General features: G+C 39.0%; 3 protein-coding genes across 7 annotated transcripts in view; 1 reads left to right on the top strand and 2 right to left on the bottom strand.

Moving 5' to 3' along the window:
• Positions 1-2757, bottom strand: part of CIB2 (calcium and integrin binding family member 2) — a 49909-nt gene extending 47152 nt beyond the window's left edge. The window contains exon 1 of the mRNA XM_063346184.1: positions 2383-2757. The gene's annotated coding sequence lies outside the window, so the exon portion shown is untranslated. The remainder of the gene's footprint in view (positions 1-2382) is intronic.
• Positions 2758-2792: 35 nt separating this feature from the next.
• Positions 2793-16245, top strand: IDH3A (isocitrate dehydrogenase (NAD(+)) 3 catalytic subunit alpha). Its single transcript, XM_063346179.1, has 11 exons — positions 2793-2947; positions 5153-5215; positions 6930-7013; positions 8429-8543; positions 9115-9302; positions 9545-9678; positions 10261-10363; positions 10442-10506; positions 11886-11970; positions 12463-12615; positions 14585-16245. The coding sequence occupies exons 1-11, from the start codon at positions 2921-2923 to the stop codon at positions 14666-14668; spliced, it is 1101 nt and encodes a 366-aa protein (XP_063202249.1). The 5' UTR covers positions 2793-2920; the 3' UTR covers positions 14669-16245.
• Positions 16246-17351: 1106 nt separating this feature from the next.
• ACSBG1 (acyl-CoA synthetase bubblegum family member 1) overlaps positions 17352-21405 on the bottom strand; it is a 39960-nt gene continuing 35906 nt past the window's right edge. For all 5 annotated transcript variants that reach the window (XM_063346174.1, XM_063346171.1, XM_063346172.1 and 2 more), the window contains exons 12-14: positions 19464-19603; positions 18172-18418; positions 17352-17489 (exon numbers count right to left, since the gene is read on the bottom strand). In XM_063346174.1, coding sequence (XP_063202244.1) covers positions 17413-17489; positions 18172-18418; positions 19464-19603 — 464 coding nt within the window. In that variant the 3' untranslated portion in view covers positions 17352-17412. The remainder of the gene's footprint in view (positions 17490-18171; positions 18419-19463; positions 19604-21405) is intronic.

The following is a 21405-nucleotide window of genomic DNA, read 5'->3' as shown; positions in this document are numbered from 1 at the left end:
CCCTCAAACTGATTAAAAGTGTTGACTATATGACTAAACACACTTGTTATGATGAGTGAGAACTTTCTGTAGAGAGCTTTTAATGCTAAAGAAAACAAACAGAAAGGAAAACCTTGTGCCAAATTTGTTGGGTTTATGATCTTATCTATCTAGCTTAATAAAATACACTATGTTGAAAGGTGGAGGTTTCTGACTGCATTTCATTAATCACAGAATGGTTTGGGTTGGAAGGGACCTTAAAGATCATCCATTCCAACCCCCCTGCCCTGGGCAGGGACACCTCCCACTAGACCAGGCTGCTCAAAGCCCCATCCAGCCTGGTTATGATAAATTAAGCGTAATTTATTCATAATAAATCAAGTAAAAATGATATTTTTTTATTAAATGTGTTTTACACAAGACAATGCTTTGCCTCAGGGACAAAATAATGATAAGAAAACTAATGGTTTCTTAAGCAGACTACATTTAATATCATAAATTTCCCCATAGGGAGTCTCAATACAGTGATTACCAGGCAAAAGAAACTACTGCTCTCTCTACATAGGCATCTTTTTTCTAGGCAAAATAACTACTGATGGTTTTATTACTGTGTTGTTTAGCCCTTCTCAGAACAGATCCAAACCAGTCACTATTAATGGCTTATTATTGTAGTCTTATTATGGTAGCACCTACAAGACACGGACCAAAAACCTGTTCCAATAGTTGTTGAAAATATATGTAAAAAATTATTTCTCCCCTCAATTTACAATCAAAGTGTAAACCCAGAAAGTACTTGCAGATACAGTCAGAAAACACAAGAAAACAACATCAATATACGATCAGCACATCATCAACATTTATGGAGTCCTTTGGTAAGCATAATGGCAAAAGAAACACCAAGTATAAAGGAAGGAGTAGAACAGATGTACACATCTCACGGGAAGCAGTACAGTAAAAACACTTAAAATTCAGCTAGTACATTCTAGAAACATCATAGGTCAATCTCAGATGGGAGTTACCCTCAACTTACAAAAGGGGAGGAAAAAGCAGTGAATAGGACACATGAGCTGTGGAAAGTAAAGATAGTAGAACAAAAGAGCCACTATGTGCAAAGTATGATCAAGCTTGGAACCCAAAAAAATTATGTTACAGAAACATTTAGAACAGGTATCGGCAGGGCCAGTTTGGATGTTAAAGACTGAAATGAAAAGCCAGCAGTAGTTACCAGGAGAACATCAGCATCAAGAGAATTCCTCATGCTTGTCATTACAGTGTCATTACAGACAACATCTGAGAGATTATTTTCAGTTCAAAGCATTATCAAAAATAAAATAAAACATACACACAGTCAGCTGTTTCAAAAATTGTGAGTACACTCTGGTGCCCTGTCATGGGGGTAGGGAGGGGAGAAGAGCAAACGACCCCCAGAAAATAGGGTCTGTCAGTGCTGTGCAACTCTGAGGATTTCTACTCACACTTTCAAGACAAGAGCAAACTGAACACAGCGTCTTAGTCATGGGTTTTCTGGCACATACAGGACAGAAGTAAATGGAAAGGCTGCAAGTATTTTGGTAACTCCATCACCAAAAAACCGGCACCAAATTATAGTGGGATAGAACCCAAACCTTTATGTTGCCAAAAAAGTAGAAGAAAACAAAGGCAGTTTTAGTTTTCCTTTAAATTGTCTTTTGAGTTTAAATTTTCGGGACATATTAGAGTCATATTTTGTATCAGTCTTTGCAACCACTGAGTTTAAAAATTTGGTCTTGATTTTAAATCAAAGCTGAGAGTCCTGTTTATTCCTATAACTAATTTTTTGAATTGACAACAAAAGAGTTGATGTAAACGGTGTGAACAAAATTGCAAGCCATGGCAACGCTGTTATTTAAGCAGCAGAGCCAACCACATCATAAGAGAAAGTCTCCGCACCGTTTGTCTGAGCAGATCAAGCAGAAGGTGGAAGAACCACCACCGCTTCACCAGTAGGAAAATCTTTTAAAAGTCAGATGTAGCATTTATTCCCAGAGGTCTGAGCTCAAACTGCCTTAGTTCTAGCTTGGTGCTTTACCTTCAAGAACATGCCAAGGCACCTTGTCACGCTCAAGCACAGAGGAGAATAAGCACTTCCTAGCCGCTTTAGGTGGGGCTTTAAGGCAGCTGTCTCAATTCTTATTTATTGTAACTGCAGCGTGCTGTCTCCCCTGCTGGGCAAGGGACACCCCACAGCTGGGGGCTCCCACACCGCAGCCCAAGCCACTCCTGCGACTGACACACGGCACCATCAGCGTTTTAAAAAATAATGGGACAAATGAAAAAAAAAAAATAATTAAGGCAAATACACATTTTAAATTGGCCCTATTTCAACAGCTTCGGGTTCTGACCATTTAAAGCGCATGTTTTTACCTCTGCTGCAACACACACCCGCCACTCTTCAACTGGTTTTGTCCTGTAAACGACCCAGTTACGGCAGCTGAGATTTTAGAAGAGCAACGAACGCTTCAAAACCGGAGGCCGCTCGGAAAACCGCTTTGGCCCGTGCGGCAACGTGCCACAGCGGCACCTCACGGGAGACCGCGCCCGGGGTCCCCCGCCGGTACCGAGCTGAGCCCACCCCGGCTCCTCACGCACGGCCGGGCCGGTACCTCAGCGCGGCGCAGCGAAGAGGGGGAACGCTCCCCGCCACACAGAGCCGGGCGGCGGGGGCGGGGGCATCCCCGCTGCCGGGGCGGGCTGAGGGAGGCAGCCCAGCCCAGGGTGGTGGCGGCAGGCGGCAGCCCAGGGCGCCCGCGGCCGCCGTCCCCTCAGCGCTGCCGCAGCGGCGGCGGCGGGGGCGGGGCCTGCGGGGGCAGGGCGGGGCGCGCTGCTCGCCGCGCGCCGGTTCCGGTCTGGAGGCGGGCGCGGGCGCTCTCGGGCCTGGGCGAGCAGCGGTGCCTGCGGTATCATGGCTGCGGCCGCGTGGATGCCGGCGGTAAGGCGGGGGGGACGAGCTCGGGGCGCGCCTCTCACTTTGGCCGCGGCGGCGGAGGCGGCCTCGCCGCGGAGGGTCGCCCGCCCGCGCTCAAGGTCGCGGTGCCGGCGGGCCCTGGCAGCGCCGCGGAGGGCCGCAGGGCTGGCGGCGAGGGGTGGCCCCGCGGCGGCGAGCTCTTTCCCCTGCCCTCGCCGGGCCCGGTCCCCGGGAACGGTACCGCGGCGGGCCGTTACTCAAGCGAGGAGGGCCGGGCCGGCGCCGGGCAGTGCCGCGCCATCCCATGCCGTTCCATCCCTCTGGGCGCGGCCGGGCGCGGAGGTCGCGCCGTAGAGGTCACCGCGTCGGCGGGCAGGCCGCGGAGGGGATCGGCCGCCGGGCGGCAACGGGGTGCGCCCACCGCGGTCCCCCCCGTGCGGGGCTCACCCTGCGCTGCTTGCAAACGGTAGAGGCTAAAAACGCCGCTGCTGACGGCAGCCTGCGGTACCGGTCATGACGGAGCCTTCTGGGGAAAAGAGAGCATTTCTGGGTTCTGGCCGGCGGCTTTCTGCCCGCGGCCCGGCCTCTGGGCCCGCCCTGAAGCGATCTGAGGCGGCCGGGGCCGTCACGGAGGCGCCGCTGCTTTTTGCCCTGGGTCAATGAAATGTCTGTGCCGCCGGTAAGTTACAGCCCGTTGGAGGGCAAGTCGCTGAGGAAGCCCCACTTCACGTATCTGCTGAAATACGGAAGAACTGTCAAGAGCCAATCACGACATGTGGCTTTAAGGTCAGAATGGACCAGTTTTGTTCAGCCCGATTCTCTGCTAGTGTTACGGATGTTGGACTCGAGTATAACGTGCCAGGCCCATGATTTCTAGCAAGACAGAATGTTCCTTTCCAGGGCTACTCTGGAATGTGAGTCCTGACACTACAGGCAAGCACTGCACCAGAACAGCACTTACACTTGTCTCGTTAGATTAACCTTTTCATTTAATTGCTCCAGCTGCTGCCTCAGATATATGGCTTGCCATGGTACACATTGCTTGCCTGTTGCAATGACTTTGTACCTCTCTTGAGTTGCAACAAAAAATAAATTCTAGCTTAAATTGCTTCTCCCACAGCATTCATTACAATATACATGAGAATTGTATTGTTTCTAGTTGTAGTGCCAACATAGTTTGTCCGTTTGCCATACAGCTCCGTTTAAGCATACATGTCAGTAAAGATTTGAGATAACAAATACGAATTGGACAGGAGAGGAATACCAATTGTCAAATATGTTCCTGCCTAGCCTGCTAGCTGCAGCCAGACTGCATATGTGAGTGTGGCGGAACTGAAGTGCTCTGAGTCCGTTTATACTTCGATGTCATCTGACACTTAAGTCACAGAGGCATGAAAAATCCTAGAGAGGAGGATAAGATCAGGAGGCTGTGATTTTTCTGCAGTGAAGTTAGCGGTACTGGTACAATAGGGGATTTTGTCCGTGGTGCTCAGCCAGGCAAGAGCTCAAGCTGAGATAGTATCCCAGCTTTAAAGCTTTATGCCAGTGCGGAATATTCAGATGTTAGAAAGTGTAATTCTTTCTGTGCTGTGTGGGCTTGTCGCTATGGTGAATTTTGTCTTTAATATGCATTTTGATTATGCTTTTTAAAAACTGTCAGGCATGGAGAAGACGACAGTACAAAACCTATGGATGTAAAAGGTGGAAGAACAAAATTCACCACAGTTTGAATGGAACAAGTGACACTAATGCAAAGTAGTTTTGGAAACATTACCTAAAATGTGTAAAGCTACCGTCCACCCAACTGTCAGTGACAGTGTTTGATTTCGCATTTTGCTTTCCATGAATTTTAATCCTTAGCATATCATCTATGTATTTAGAGTTACTGCAACCTTATTTTGAATGTGTAGTATGTAAGGACTCTGGTTATTGTGCAGTAACTTCCCTTCACCCCCAGGCAAGACAGGAGAGTACGGCGCGCTGCAAAGCCCGGCTGTCCTGGCTTCACCTCGTGGTAAGAATACCCACAGGAGGCATTACTGCACAGAATGTTAGAGAGCAACTTGGCAAAGGGTTAGGTGCTCTTGTTTCAGTTGGATTTTATCCTAGTTCGAGATAGGAAGTTTAAAGCAATATGATTTTAAAATGCAGATCTGCTGAAATATTGTTAACTTTTTCAAATCCCATTTGTGTAGTAAAACAGCATCTTTCTGTTTTATATTCTTGCAGGTTTCTCGATTGCTAGGTGCTTTGAAAAACCAAAAACAGGTGACCAGAAGTTTTAGTAGTGCTGTGAGTATAATAGTACCATTTTTTTCTTTAAAGAAGCTTCTCAAGAAAGGGGTTCAGAAACTTACTTTTAAAAGATTGCAGTTGTTATTTTTACTTTCTCAAAAAGTAAGGCCTAAGTAAGTGAACATACGGTCTTAATGCCATGCGGGATTTATACTGGTTAATTACTGGTTTTGGCAATTGTATATTAAAGCCTAAGTGATAATACAAAAAGCAAAATATGGAAGTGGCATGAAAACTTTTTGCAAAATGTGGACATAAGCCATTGTTTCATCTGGAAATGGGCAAATACTGGGCAAAGTAGAAAGACTGAGAAGCTTCTCATTTTCTTTATTTTGCAGGCTTTCCTCTAAGCACTAGATGTACTTTACTGCTGCTTCTAGAATACCTTGCATCTAAAGTTATGTCTTTTCAAGGCCCTCTTTACAGTGTTTTAGATGCTGATTGTGTATTTTCTTGTAGGATGTTTTACCTTCTTTATGTACATGTGTTTGAAGTGCCCATGGGCCTTTTTTTCAGTGAAGGTGGCCTTGAAAACTGCTCAGGCAGAAGCAGGTCTCAGCACCACTGCATGCACCCTTAAGCAGGACGATTTTAAAGAGGAACTGTGGCTTTTAATTATACGTATTGTAGAACAGCAGGTAGAACAGCTAGAAAAGAAAGTGAAGGGTTGCTCATATCTTATACATTATAAAAAGATTTAGAAGGTGAGACAGCACAAAACTAATTTTGAGGCATTCCGTCAGTTAACGTGCTTGCTCAACAGCAGTGTTCCTTTATCTGAAGCTTTGCTACTCTTGTTGTGCACAGTCAATTTCTTTAGCTCAAATTAGTTAAAAAACCACAGTCAATATTTATTGAAATTCTGACTATTTTGTGTGGAGAATGATGGAAACATCTTGTGAGCTGATTCTAATTGGGTTTTTGCAAATAATGCAGTATCTGAGCTGCCTTTTTTGTAGGTAATAATGAGCACTTACAGAACTGTTGGAAATCTTTAAATAAAAAGAGCTGGGACATGTACTATTAGAATAGTGATCATATTTTTTTTTTCTTTTTTATCAAAGCAGAGTACTTTCTTCCCCTGTTATTCAGTGAGCCTGGGCTGTGCAATTTATTTCATCTGTTTGATGATGATAAAAGAAACAAGACTGAGAACTTTATGGAAAGAGAATAACTTGGTATTGTTAAAAATGGGTCTGAGATTTTTAGGAAGTCACTTAAGAAGTTTAGATATGCATGAAACTTTTTTTTTGCCCCTAAGGTGAATGTAGGTTTTCATAAATTGAACCTTTTCTAGCATGTGTCAGTACTATGCAGCGTGTTCATAATATTGGAGACCTATTATGGGTAACAGAGCCATAACTAGGTAGTATCATCTCCTCAACAAATTTCAAGAAGAAAGTATGCTGAGATCATTCATTTCAAGGAGTGAGCAGGAACCTGCCTTTCAGCTTAAACCTCTGTGTTTTGAAATAGAAATAGATAGTAGGCAGATTTTTAAACCATTCTCCCAAAATGTTTGCACGCTCCTTTGGAAAGCAAGCTAGTCGTTCTCGCTTCTGTCCAACACTGCTATTCTTCATAGTGAGTACTTAGCAGCTGAAACTTTCTTTTCTTTTCTAGTAGTTATTGGTTCCTACAACACATGAAAATGTTTTCTATGTAGAAAACAAGCATTCATTTGTTGTACTACTGGTATTTCTTTACCTAGGTACAAACAGTAACTTTAATCCCAGGAGATGGCATAGGACCTGAGATCTCTGCTGCCGTCATGAAGATCTTTGATGCTGCCAAAGTAAGTCATATTTGTCTTGCTGTAAGCATTGTAAGTTTAACTACGACAACAGGTGTTAACTAGGCGTATTAAAAATGTTTTTTCTTTAACTTCCAAAAGATCAAGTCACGTTTAAGCTATTAAAACTTCTTCACAATAGAAAGAGCCTGAAGCTTCAGCTAATAAAAGACAGGATTGCAATATGAAGGCCAGGCTTGAAACCTTTAGCTGGCAGAGGAGTAGAGAGTGGAGAGCAAATGCTGCGTTCAATTTTTGGAAATACGAACTCAATATATCACGTGAAATCATCTTGTTGATGAAGCAATCCTGGGCAACTGATAGAGGATGTTCTTTCATTTGTTGGGACTTCCAGTGCTGACAAAAGGCTGTGTGAAAGGACTGGCTTATTCTTAGAAATCAAACTGCTCTGAAGCTTTTCTGCTTAGAAATCAAGTTACACTGCTGCACTGCCAAACACGTTCACTTAAGTGATACGAAAACTAAGTGTATGCAAGCATTGTTTTACCACCTATCTGAGGAACATCACCATAATTTGTCCAGTTTCTTTGAAAGGAAATACAGCTCTTCAGGAAAGATGCCAATTAAATTGTTCCACGTTAGTAATGACACCAAGGCATATTCCCGTTCTATCACAACTATCCGACTTCCATTTGGCAAAGGTCAAATTCTCTTCAATTATACATTAAAACCTTGTAATAGTTTTGGTTGTTTCTGGGGAGTCAAGCAGGAGGTGTGCAGCAGTGAAACCTAAATTTGTGTGTGAGTGCATATTTGCAATACTTAATCAGATGTCCTTGTTTTAAAGGGGATTTTCTGGTATATTATGTTTAGATTGGTTCTATTTGCTTATGAAAGCTCTTGTATCTCTTCCTTTACGGTCCTTCCTGATGAAATGAATGGGTGGCAGCCTGTCTCCACTTAGAAGATTCCCATGATGAATGCAAATTCAGAAAGCATTGTGGAACATTTGCAGATTTTCAGCTAGATAACAGATGCATATCTATGTTATGTACTGTCTTCCAGGCAGCATGGATGATGAGTTCTCAGTGAATTCAGTTTTCCAATGTCTTGTCTCTTGCATACAAGGAACTCAACAGCTCTAAGAGCCTAAAAGAAGTAGCATGTATATTGCAATTCTAATGATTTCTGTGTATGTGGCGCCTAGGAAGGCATCTTGTATTCAAGTTTATGATGATAATGTTGCTCATACTATTTCATTTTCACTTGCCTTATTACCTTTTTTTAAAAATTGTTTATTTTTGAGTTCAAACGTCTCACGCTTACTTTCACTCACCAGAGAAAAACTGTTTGGGAAGGCCTGGACAAACTTCCTTATGCGTCTTTTTGCGAAAGGGGAGTTAAAGCTTGAAGCAAAAGTCATGATATTTAAGTTAACATAGAGTAAATGTGTTTAGGCTCCTATTCAGTGGGAAGAGAGGAATGTTACAGCTATCCAAGGACCAGGAGGAAAGTGGATGATACCTCCAGATGCCAAAGAATCCATGGATAAAAACAAAATGGGATTAAAAGGTACTTAAGGAGTTAATTCAAAGATATTAAATACTGTTGTTTTTATCATGAGTCTGATTTGAAGCCAAAGACCTTCATCCGTAGCACAATAAAATGTCTAATTGTAGGCAACAGCCTGTCAGGTAGTCTTCTGTAGTCTTAGAACAGTCCTTCATTTCAAAGTCATAACTTCCATCGATCTTCTAGGAAATAAAGTCAGGTATTATTACATACCGACCTTTGGACTCTATGCAGAATGCATTTCTAATGCAGTTGATATACAATAGTATGTGATAACTATATTCCTAACGAATAGTATCTTTTTACGTGTACATGTTTTTCAGTAAAAACCTTTTGTAAAAACTCCTATTCCATTTAAGGGTTGCAATTTGGCCTTTAACCAGCTGATTAATATCACTGTGCAGTACTCTTGATAGCACAGAGAATTCCCATGGCATTTCAGCATAAGGGTTAAATAAGAATTTAGTGATGCTTTGTAATAGTACCGCTTCACTTAGAGGAGGGGTTTATCTTTATCGTGGAGGGGTTTATCTTCTCATTCATCCTTGTATTTTTTTCTTTTTTAATTCAGGGCCTTTAAAGACCCCAATTGCTGCAGGGCACCCGTCAATGAATCTGCTTCTGCGTAAAACCTTTGACCTTTATGCAAATGTTCGTCCCTGTGTCTCAATTGAAGGGTACAAAACCCCATATACAGATGTGAACATTGTCACGATTCGAGAGAACACAGAAGGCGAATACAGCGGCATTGAGCACGTGGTATGTTGCTGGAAGGGGTGTGTTTCTGATGGGTTTTCTGTGTTTCATAAATGATAACATTTGCCCATCACAGTGGCCTGTATTAAGAGGCTGGGTTGTGGTTTTTAAGTTTCCTACCCCAAAAAAAGTTGTTTTATTGTGGAATGCATTGTTGAGACTGCCTACTTTGTTGCAAACAGTCATACTAATGACTTGAAAAAATAGCTTACACTTTTACTATCAATGCAACTACTGTCTTTCAGATTGTTGAAGGTGTTGTGCAAAGTATCAAGCTGATCACGGAAGAAGCTAGCAAGCGCATTGCAGAATTTGCTTTTGAGTACGCCAGAAATAATCAGAGAAGCCATGTCACTGCTGTGCACAAGGCAAATATTATGTATGTTGACACTTCTTTCTGAGAACAACAAATAATAATATGCTTTTAATTATAAATAAGTATTTAAATCTTCCTTAACTTCTGTTGATGCTAGTGGGAGTAAGTAAAACGGGCGGTAATAATTACGTACTGTTTTTATTAGTAAGTTTGCAGTAATCCTGCGACTTTCCTTGAAAAGCTCTTATTTTAAAAATAGTCTTAAACTAGGAAAATTAATTTAAAAACTGAGAATGACAATGGCTAGTGTCTTTTACAGTTTCCAAGCCACTTTGTACTGAACTGAGTCATAACACGTGTGATATTACGTGACACCACCTTTACAAACTCAGTAAGCCTGTAGTAAATGAATGTAAGTCACTGTGAGAATTAATTTGTGCCTGTTAAACTACTGATACAAAAATATTTCAGGAGGAAGTTTAAATGTAATATATTTAAAATATTATTTAAACATGATAATTAGTCACAAATTAAGTTTCTGCACTCTAATATTTTTCTTTAATCCTCTGTTGCATGCAGTTCTCTTCATGGTCAGTATTGCTTGCTTACAATAACTGCAGTATTCTCTTGCTTATTTAATTGCAGGAGAATGTCCGATGGGCTTTTCTTGAGAAAATGCAGGGAGGCAGCAGAAAACTGTAAAGATATTAAATTTAATGAAATGTATCTGGATACTGTGTGTCTGAATGTGAGTATTTATATGTTTTAATTGTGGCTATTTTTTAGTGTAAATTCTTAACCTTAATGAAAATATACTTCTTTCCAGATGGTTCAGGATCCATCACAATTTGATGTGCTTGTTATGCCAAACTTGTATGGTGACATCCTCAGGTATGGAGATTTTAATTTAAACTAACCAACATGTACAGTACTGCTACTTTCCAGACAGTTGTGCAGATTGCACGTTATCCAGTTGGTTGATGATTTTATGCGTCCAGAGTTTAAAACTTTATAAATCAGACTGTAAATGGGAAGAAAGGATGGTATTATTATTACACTTCAAGTATTAATATATTGTTAGGAGGGGCTACATGATGAGAATGTGCTTCTTATTTAAAAAAAAGGTTCTGCTTGTTCAGATGGGGCAGAAGAGAAATTTCTCCACATGTGTGAAGAATTTAATGGCTTAAATTGTAATAAAGAAGGCTTAGTTAGATATTGTGGAAAAACTTCCTAATTTTAAGCACTAAAATAGATTGTGTAAGATGACTGTGGGACCACGATGTTTACAGCAAGATAGCCATACAGTTAAATGATTCTGCGTAATCATTGAAGAATGAAATGTGTGGCCTCTTAATATCCTACCAGCTCATTTTATATATTCTATTTTTTCTTTATCTTCAAATTAAATTTCATATTTGAATAACATTAATACGAGACGCACCTGATGTCTTGAAAGCAAAATCCATCAGCACACATTTTCCATTATGTAAATTTTTAGCTAGAACATAAATTCAATTAAATACTACATGTAAAATAAAGTCTCTTAATCTGAACTTTTAAGCAAAATTCTTCCCTATTATATAGAGGGACTTTACAAATGAAAAGTAGTTCTGTGGCCTCTTCAGAGGAAATAAGACTTCTGGATAAAGCTTTAAACTGAAAGAGAGTAAATTTAGATTAGGTATTAGGAAGAAATTCTTCACTGTGAGGGTGGTGTACCCCTGGCCCAGGTTGCCCAGAGAAGCTGTGGCTGCCCCATCCCTGGAGGTGTTCAAGGCCAGGCTGGATGGGGCTTTGAGCAGCCTGGTCTGGTGGGAGGTGTCCCTGCCCAGGGCAGGGGGTTGGAAGTAGATGATCTTTACGGTCCCTTCCGATCTAAACCATTCTATGATTCTATAATAGTTACAGGGAACTGTATGTTACAATTTTTGCTACTTTTTGAGACTTCTACAGGTATTCTATGCTTTGAGTACCTTTTGTTGTGCCTATTTCTTAATCAATCAGCTTTATTCTAGTATTTGAAATTTCCTTTTAAATTTCCTTTATGAAATTGTCTCCTGCTCATAGTTCTACAAATTTTCAAATGGTCCAATGGAGTACAAGTGGCTAACAGCATCTATTCTTTCCCGATATTATTCTCAGACTGTGTGGGTATATGAAAGAAGTTACTGTTGCAATAAAATGAGAAACAAAAATATTGTAATATGTTGCAGAGAGGCACATGGAAAAACATGTGGGTTTTCCTGTTTGTTTGTGGTTTTTTTCAGTGACTTGTGTGCTGGACTGATTGGGGGTCTTGGAGTCACACCAAGTGGAAATATTGGTGCTAATGGAGTTGCGATTTTTGAATCGGTAAGTCTTCTTATGCAAGGTAGAGTAGTAATAACTACTTTGTCTCAACTTGAGAATCTAAAACTTTTCCGTGACATACAATGTGACTGTCATTTAACTAAGTTCTCCGTAAAACTATTTTTTACTGTGAAGATGCTGAAACTTTACCCAGAGAGAGTTTAAGTACATATTACACAGTTTTTTGAATATCCTTTTACTGACACCTTTCTTTCCCTCTTTTTTGTAAGATAAATACACTCTGTGAAACAGAACTGGAAGGGCACAATTGGGAGGTATTAGGTGACCTAGTTTCCCCTTTCCGATGCCTTTGAACTGAATTGTCTGGTCTTTCCAATCTCCTTTCCACTAACTGTATCACAGTGAAGTAAGTCCTATTTTAACATGCTTGTTCACGAGGACTATGTTTCAGGTGGCTTGCATACGCTTGGATTGCCTAGGGTATTTTAATCAGCGTATCGACATCATAACAGATAGGTTCGTTTTTATTTCTAGGTTCATGGAACAGCACCAGACATTGCAGGAAAAGACTTGGCAAATCCGACTGCCCTTCTTCTGAGTGCTGTAATGATGTTGCGTCACATGGGACTACACCAGCATGCCACAAAAATTGAGACAGCTTGCTTTGATACAATTAAAGATGGAAAGGTAACATGAGAATGTGCAAATAAATGCAGTGAATTAAAATAATATTCTATCACAGCAAAAATTAACTTAGAACATTAACACCAGAACAGTGGATGACCTGCTGTGCTAGCCTGACGCAAAAGCAGTGCCGCTGTCCTTCTCCAATAGTAATTATATTATCTTTGGTGGTATTAAATCTGCCCAGCTCAGTAATAAGGACAGGCTGTAGCATTCCTTGTGTCTCAGTAACGCTCATCTTACATTTCCACGGCTTTGTGAACTCTAGAAGCTAGAACGGGATGTGTGTTTTTCATGAAGGGGATTAGAGGTTTAAGTAACTCGTCGTATTTCACTTGTGAAGTTTATAATGTGTACAAAGCATATATATTTAAATCTGGATCCTGAAGTGAAGGAGACTCATTTGCCTTTCACAGGTTTAATTATCTACTTTGTTTAAAGCATTTCAGTCCTGACTGTAATTGACCTGAAAAAATAGGAGCAGAAGTGTTATTTCTTCTTTTCCTATTACTGCTTTCACTCCTTTTTGGACTACAAAAGATCAGGTTTTATTTAGTATTTACATTTGCCATTAAGATTGTATGTAACTTCCTTGTAGCAATTAGTGTCTCCAGGTTTGAGACTCAAATGGGATATTCTGGTGGGGGCTTATGCTCTGAAACCTGACTTGAATTTGTGCTCTTAACGCTATTGGTGCACTCATCTACTTTGATGTCCACCTTTCCAAAACCAGGCTGGAAAGTTCCTGAAGATTGCAGTTAAAGAGGATTAGCAGTTAGCCATGCTGCTTCAATTATCATGGGCAGGAGCATAAGAAGCTGCTTTGTAATTAAAAATAATAAGTATGCTTAAACAAAAAGTCATCATCATTTCATAAGTGGTCTGTTTGCAGCTATCTTATTGTGTGTAGGAGCCAGTTAAAAAAAATAAAATCTAAACTTACAAGTGAATAAAGAGGTGCTCCTGTAAAGTTCCCATTTACTGCTCTGGAAATGAAATCCTCCATCTGCAGGTCAGTAATTCTACGGAAGATAACTTAGTGCAAGCTTTGTGACATGGCTACTTGTTTACTAGTTACTTACAATGTTATAGTTACATGCTCACAACGGAGAGAATCTTTTTCAATTGAAAAAAGCATAATGCAGTTAAAAAGACAAGATCCTAAAATAGTAACCTTTATTGCCTCTTGTGCTTGCTATTTCTCCCTTTCCTCCCTTCCACCCAGCCATTTAATTAAGATCTGTGTGTGTGTCCTGTAAGGGGAAAACTAATGATTTTAAATTATCTCCTGGACTGCTTTAATCTAGCTAGGTTGGACAAGCAACTTTGCCCCTTTTTTTTAATTTTTATTTTACTATCCTCATGCTGCCAGACAGGACTTGTACTTGATGAAAAAGTTTCTTTTAACTCTGCATTTTTCCATCTCTTAACTAAACTAAGCAAACTTAAAGAGCTGTTAACATGCAGCATTAAGAGCTATGTGTGCTTTTTTCTGTGTGGGTTTCCTTCAAAAAAAAACCAAAACAACCACAACCCAAACACCAAAACCTTACTCAATGACTCTCCATTAGCTGCCTTTGAGCTGAGCCTCCATATGTGAATTTTACTTCCAAAGGACAAACTTATTATTGAAAACTTAAATACTTAACAATTAATTACATTGTTATGTGGCCAAGGGACTTTGGAGAGCTTTGGCCAAACACACTTTCTTCCTGTAATTAAGATAAAATCATGTGGAAATCTGATAACATAATGCTTGATGTTCATACCCAAGTTTTCTCTGCCCACTTCAGTCTGCGTAGTCCTTATTGAGGAAGGCTGTACAGGATGCAGCAAAACTCAAACTCGATGTATTCCTTCTCACCCCTACTTAGTATCCATCCACAACATATAAGAACAACATATAGAACTGCTCAGAGAAAACCCTATCCCCATAAAACATTTTAGTAATACTATTTTTTCTTTCTTTCAGGTCTTGACAAAAGACTTGGGAGGTAGCGCCAAGTGTTCGGAATTCACAGAGGAGATCTGCCGCAGAGTGCGGGATACAGGCTAAACTTTTCTCATACTACTTATAATAACTCCGAAAGGACACATCACACAAAGTACATTATATGTAACCTGATATTCATATGCATATAGTTTGCTTGTCTCTTAAGAGAGCAAACTTTTTAGTTAGGGCCTCTCCATTAATAAACTTAGTCCAAATGGCTACAAATGACGCTTGTGCCTGCTTTCAGTGGACTTTTCCAAGTGCTTTGTCTTATTTATTTTTTTTTCTACCTGGTGAACATTTTTATGGAAGTGAATTCTTTTACTGCCACTGTAACTGTCTACCATTTTCCATGTCAACTGGATGTTTTTACTTTCCACAAAGAAAAGTTATGCAAATAAACCAGTAACAGAATTAGTGAAATGTAAAAGCACCTTAATGGTTAAAACCTACTTTATTGATCTTACTGAAAGTTAAAAGATAGGTTTTCAGCCTAACAATAGCACAAGATGACCTTCATAAACAGAAACGGGTATAAAATAACTTAAAATAGCAATCTCATGTTAAAAGCAATTTAAAAAAAACACTTTAGATACTCTGGTGATTCATGAAATACAGCTTTGCTCTCCAAGGGCATGAATAAAGAAATAGAAAATTCTAGAGATTTAATCTATTTGTGTATTTTAAAAAAGCCCACAACCATTAACCAGCAAGGGGTGAGAATTAATGTTGAAGTAAAATTATTTTTCAAATCTATATACCAAAATAATTCTTACAGGTTTTCCTCTCTGAAACACACTTTATTCTAATTAGAGTAAATTATAAAAAATTACTTCTTCCATATATTGTGAGGGGAAAGTATCAACTTTGCAAATTTATACTAAATATTTCATGACTTCTGCTAGAATGCTTTCTGTGTTGTACTTTTACGCATAGTCTGTTCAGTGTGTCTTACTGTATTGACTAGTAACGTTATTCTAGAAACTCTGAATGTAAGGGACTAGTGCTAAATGGATTAAGACAGATCAAAGGTTTGGCTCTGGTGCCTATGTTCCAGAAATACATTTCATCCCTATTCAAGGGGATCTGAGCCTATTTTTTTTCCCTGCTTTCTAAGCTTAATGGGTGTGCAAAAGCAACTCTTCACTCCCTTCTTCATTGCATACAGATCATCATGAGAGTCATTCTGATCTGTATATGTCTTGAGGTATGTTTTCATTAGTATACCCTACAAGAAAATGTGTATTTTAAAACTCATGACGATAGCACAGGATTACCCCTACTGCCAGAACCAGGCTTCTTAAAGCTTAATTCTATTAATAGATATTACTCCACAAAGTTACTTTCTATTTGGACTGTTGAAGCTGGTTGTTTCAGAAGTAAAATCAACATTAAGTAACAACATCTAGTGTCCTCTATAAAGTAAGCATCCCAGCTTGTTTTATACAGTCTGACATCATGTTGGAGGAGGGACAGTGAGCTTTATGCCTCATGCACTCTGCTTGTGGTAAATAGGGCAACGTTTCTTTCGGTGTTCTACAAGCTGCTGCTTCCTTGTTTCCTTTAGCTTAATATTGTTAAAGAACTTGTGAAATACCATTACGCACAAAATGGGGAAAAATAAACTTTTCAAAGTCCTATTGCTTGTTTTGTTTTTATAATCCTAGGCTGCTATCTTGTCTTACGTGTTGAGCTGATTATTGGTACTTGCAACAAATCTTAAGTCTGTAAGATGCATGACTGGTAATGAAACATGGAAACAATATCCCATTCTGCATGATTTTTTTGATCAAGAACAGTGGCTGTAGCCTGCCTGTGTTAGCCATTATAACCCTGCCAAAGATCACTTACTAACAGCAAACCCATTAGGCAGCTTTCTGTCAAGTATGTCCTTCACAGAATACTTCTTTTACAAGGGGAAGAAGAAATGCAGCTCACATTTGTCAGAATTAGTACAATGTGAATATTGAAACATGCAGGTACACGCTTACAAACATTGCTTCTAAACTCTTGCTTACAATAAAAAAAAAAAGTGCTGTAAACAATTTTAAAGAAGTTACTGTTCTAAATAGCACTTTAATGTGAGAGCAGCTGTATTTGCTATTTATGTCTTTCAGTCTTCGGGAGCTATTCCCTGAACTTTTTTGATTATTTGTTTTTAGGATAAATAGTAATGCTTATTTTAACATGGATTTAAGAAATTACGAGTTGCTGTTTTCACAAAAGTCTGAATTCTAGCCACTATAAAAATGGAAGAGGAGTGTCTTTAGGTTCTGAAATGTTGTGTTAGTGAACAAAAATAAACTCTTCTCTGGGAGGGAAAAAACCAGCCCTTTGGATTATTTTCTTTTTTAAAATAATCATCTTTATCACTGGAGTGGTACAACAGTTTCACTAAGCAGTACTACTAACTACTGATCTACCAAATTATATCATGAGTCACAGGCAACATCCTGTAGGGGGAAAAAAAAAAAAAAAAGGAAGATCACTGTATTAAAAAAAAATTGTGTTTCAGTCTAGGGGAATTATACCCACTTTATACAACACAAGAGGATGTTTTTAATCTTCAACATTTAGGGCATAAAGTAAAAACAGTATTAGAAAAAGGACACACTGTGTAGATGCTTTTGTAAAAAGAGGACAAATGATTAGGTATCAGGAACAACTAAATTAACACAGCAGTTTTCTTGTGGTTCAGTTCAATAGACTACAAAACCAAAACAAGCATAAATCTTCGTTAATGCCTTTGATTAGGAAATATTTTCTTAAGCTCACAGATCTTTCTCAATACTTGGATGAAAGACTTCTTATTCTTCATAGAAGGAGTCTACTTCATTTCTGTATTTCTCAAGCACGGTGAGCCGTTTTAACTTCATTGTTGGACCTTAAAAGAGGGAGTTAGTCACAATAGCAGAAATAGGAACAGAAATTCCTACTCAGTTTGAGCTTTGGTTCCTCAGATTTTCTATTGAAGATCCTGTTTGGAAGAACACCTCCCACTCTGTAAGTGTAAATAACTGCTAAAAGTGAGAAGCAAGCGTGGTGGTATGTAAGGTTGCCTCCACATAAGCATAAGGACTTCACAGGGAACTGCAGGTAAGAGGGTGATGACTGACCACTACTACTTTTTTCATTAAAAATAAATAAAAGGCTTTTAAACAGTAATTTGGAAGGCTTTTAAACAATTCCCAGTTTATTCTAAGAGCCTGTCAGGCTTTCACTGTCTTGCTTCTCTCTTTTCTTTAATGAGAAATTTTCAGTATTATTACTGGAAGCTATTAATACTGTAATGCACAAGGAATTAACCAGAATTTATTGTTTAATTGCCCAAAGCAATCTGAAATTTATCTATGGAGCTGTACTTGTAAATGAGCACAGACTGATATATATGTACACCGCAAAAACTCTGATTTTTGTATTCTTTAGCACATGCTGCATAATGGCTTTTTTTCTTTTCCCTCTAGTGGCTGTACCCAGAATTTGGCACAGAAAACTGTATTTGAATAATCCTAGATCAGCAGCCTCTTTACTGTGTGTATACCTCAATATAAATCAGTAAATCTTACCTAGTTCTCCCCCAGAAATGGAAAAATCTCTTGGCAGGACTATCCATTTTTGAATACAATGAACCCTATTAGTAGCGTTCATGTTAACTTTGTTGATTCCCTCCTGAATGGCCTGGTAGATCGCCTGGTCTCTTGTAGCTACAATCTCTGATACTTTAGTGGCTTTACTACCAATCTTCTGGCAGAAGTCTCTAGCTTGCTCAGTGAGAATGTCAGTGGGATCAGATGTATCTGGGTCCAGCACACTCTAAAATATCAAATGAAGTGAATCATCAAATGATCGCTCTTACAAGGCATTAAATGTTTCTCTAGCCAAGTCCTCCCTGACTAGTAAGAATCAAGAAGGCTCAGCATCAACACCTAAACATTCTGTAGGCCTTAGAAAGCAGAAACGCCTACAGATGATAGTGCTTTTCTTTCCACTTGGCTACCAAATGCAAATATTTTTGGCTTATATGCAGATGACATGAACAGACTTAAAATGTCTCAATGAATCGGGCAATAAAGTCCACCTACAGACCTTGAATTTCTACCATATTTTCAAAATTACTTGATTCTACAGGGGAAAATTTAGCTCATCATTAAATTTAATTACTATGGTGTAATATAAACAGCGTGAGATAGAAAAACATTCTTTGAAATAACACTTCTTAAATTAGTATTTCTATTGTAGATAGGGAGTATCAGTTGCAGAGAGGTAAACAACTTTAGAAAACTGAAGTCATTCACTATTGATGTACACAGAACGTGAAGGGCAAATATTTTAGAAAAAAGTGATTTCTCAATTGAAGAATATATCACAGCAAAGCTAGTAATTATTTTGTTCTACAGCCATCCTTCTTGTGTTATATGAGCAGAACAAATTGCAGAGAAATGTTTCTGTTGGAAAGTCTGCTTCTGTAGGGAAGTTTCTGTTAAAACTGGTTTTGCCCATAACAAACATTTGTTGTCTTTGCTCATCTGCAAGAATAAAAGCTATTATTGTGCTCTGTTACAGAGACTTCTCACTCTTTCAATATTTCTTAATTAAAAATTTGCATTTAAGTAAAAAAAAAAAAATAGGTCTTACATGTATAGGAGAAACAGCAGTAAACATGTAGCTGTTTAGCAGATCATCTAATCATAAGAAGTTTAGACCATCAGGATTTGGTTTGGAGTTACTATATATTTTTTTCCCCCACTAACATCCCCTATCTAATTTTGGGACTTTTTTACAAACAGTTCGAAATTATTCTTGTTTTCTTTGGTGCAGGTATGTAATTTCACTGAAATCAATATTAAAACTGGGGTACCTTTAAGGTCAGCAACATTGACAGAAACTTCTTTTTATCTCCAATCACCATAGCGTTACTAATAATCGGGAGTTCTTTTTTAACAGCATCTTCAATTGGAATCGGAGGCACGTTTTCACCTCCAGCTGTAATAATCAAATCTAGGCAAAAAAGAAAGGCTATTAGTTGAATTGAAATAAATTCCAAAAATCAGGTTAATCTCTGGATCGACACACTTTCCTTATTCTGACATAAAGAATAAGAGAAATTTTTTTCAAAGGTAATGTTTTCAAAGAGAACAAAGCCTATTAATTAATTATCTTCAAAATAGAAATGCTAGCATTTTTCAAATATACGCTCAAGTTCTCCGTTCTCCCTCAGTACAACATATTTGCTCCAGAAAATTTTGACATAATCCAGAAACAGGTCAGTTATTCTCAAGGCACTGTTGCATAATCTGGAATTTTTCTGTGAGCAATCATCTCTTCCAAATTAGCATAGGATTCACTCTCTATTTTACTGTTGCTATCTCAACAAAAAGCAAGTTCATTGTTATCATGATTAAAACTAATTCTTAAAGCCACCAAGAGGGGTCAGACAAAAACAAGTTACTACTGCAGGAAGGCTCCATAAAAGCAACACGGAAAGAAGGAAAAGGAGCGTGAGGAGGAAGTAAAGATCCAAGAGAGGAAGTCTGTAGTGGAAGTCGTGATTCCTGCCCTACTTCTGACAAGAGGGGAGTATAATGACAGACTGGAATTGTAATATTTTTAAGGATTTGTAAACAATGGCAGTGATACCTTATTCTGTTGATAAAGAAACGTGCACTATCATTTGAATGCATTTGTTCTGAAGTATAATACATATATTCATTGGAATTTGAGTAATATCTAAGTAAATTCCAACTCTTTGCTTTCATTACAGTGGTCACTTCTCACTGTCCTCAAATAATAGTCTTTGCGGCATTTCAGAACATGCTTCAACAAACAATGCAGACAAATGGAATATCACTCCTTTGCGTAATAATGCAGTTGATTGTGTGCACTAAGGATTGGGTTGGTACCTGATCCCTGTCAGCGATAAACTTGAAGAATTTAGATGCAGTCAAGGGAATATAGCATCCTTTTAGCAGTCACAGGTTTGGGTCCTACTGTCTCTACTGCTCCATGAGAACTATGATGAGAAATAACTTCCAGTCTATACCCAACATTCTGGTATGGAATAGGCATCGATCTCCTACCTATAAAAATTATTTCTCTTGCTAATCAACACACTGCACACATTTGAGGAAGCACAAGTAGGATTTACAGAACGAGAGACTTTTGTCAAACCACAGATACATACCAAAGTTAGCTGTGTATCCAAACTTGTCTAGGTCTATTTTTTCCTTTCATTCCACCATCCTTTTGCCTTAGTCCTGTCTTTGTCTTAGATCAATCTCCCCGGAACTTCGTTTTTCACTGTCTGAGATGTCAGCTTTTTCCCAGCTGATCCAGACAACTGTAATAATTGTAACAACTTTTTCCACACCTCTACCAATACTGCCCCTGTACAGACTTCCCTAGCTACATCTTTGTGCTTTGCAGCTAAGGAGTCCTAAAACTCACAAGACCCACAGAACCAAAGGAAGTCCTGTTTCAGTCAGTAGAATAAAAGCTTCTTTACTACCTTCTATTAGGTTTTACCTTATTTGGACTCGGTTTTAAAACTTCATTGAAACTAGACAGACAGTTATTTTATCCCAGATGGTGTACCTGTCTTGTAATTTATAGTAATTGCTATCAGTTCAGCAATCAAGGAAGATGTAAGCGAAACACAAGTGTTATGACAGAATGAGAGACTAGGAGTTGCTAACTGCTATGCTAAAGGAAAATGAATCAGGTAAGAAAGCAAGTTAAAAATCAAGATAGCTGCATTTGGTGGGGGCTATTAATAGTATTTACTTAAGTCCTGATTCCTAACA

The sequence above is a fragment of the Chroicocephalus ridibundus genome, chromosome 9, assembly GCF_963924245.1.
Source record: "Chroicocephalus ridibundus chromosome 9, bChrRid1.1, whole genome shotgun sequence".
Lineage (NCBI taxonomy): Eukaryota > Metazoa > Chordata > Aves > Charadriiformes > Laridae > Chroicocephalus > Chroicocephalus ridibundus.
The sequence above is the reverse complement of the archived record's forward strand: the minus strand, read 5'-3'. Positions and strand labels throughout refer to the sequence as shown.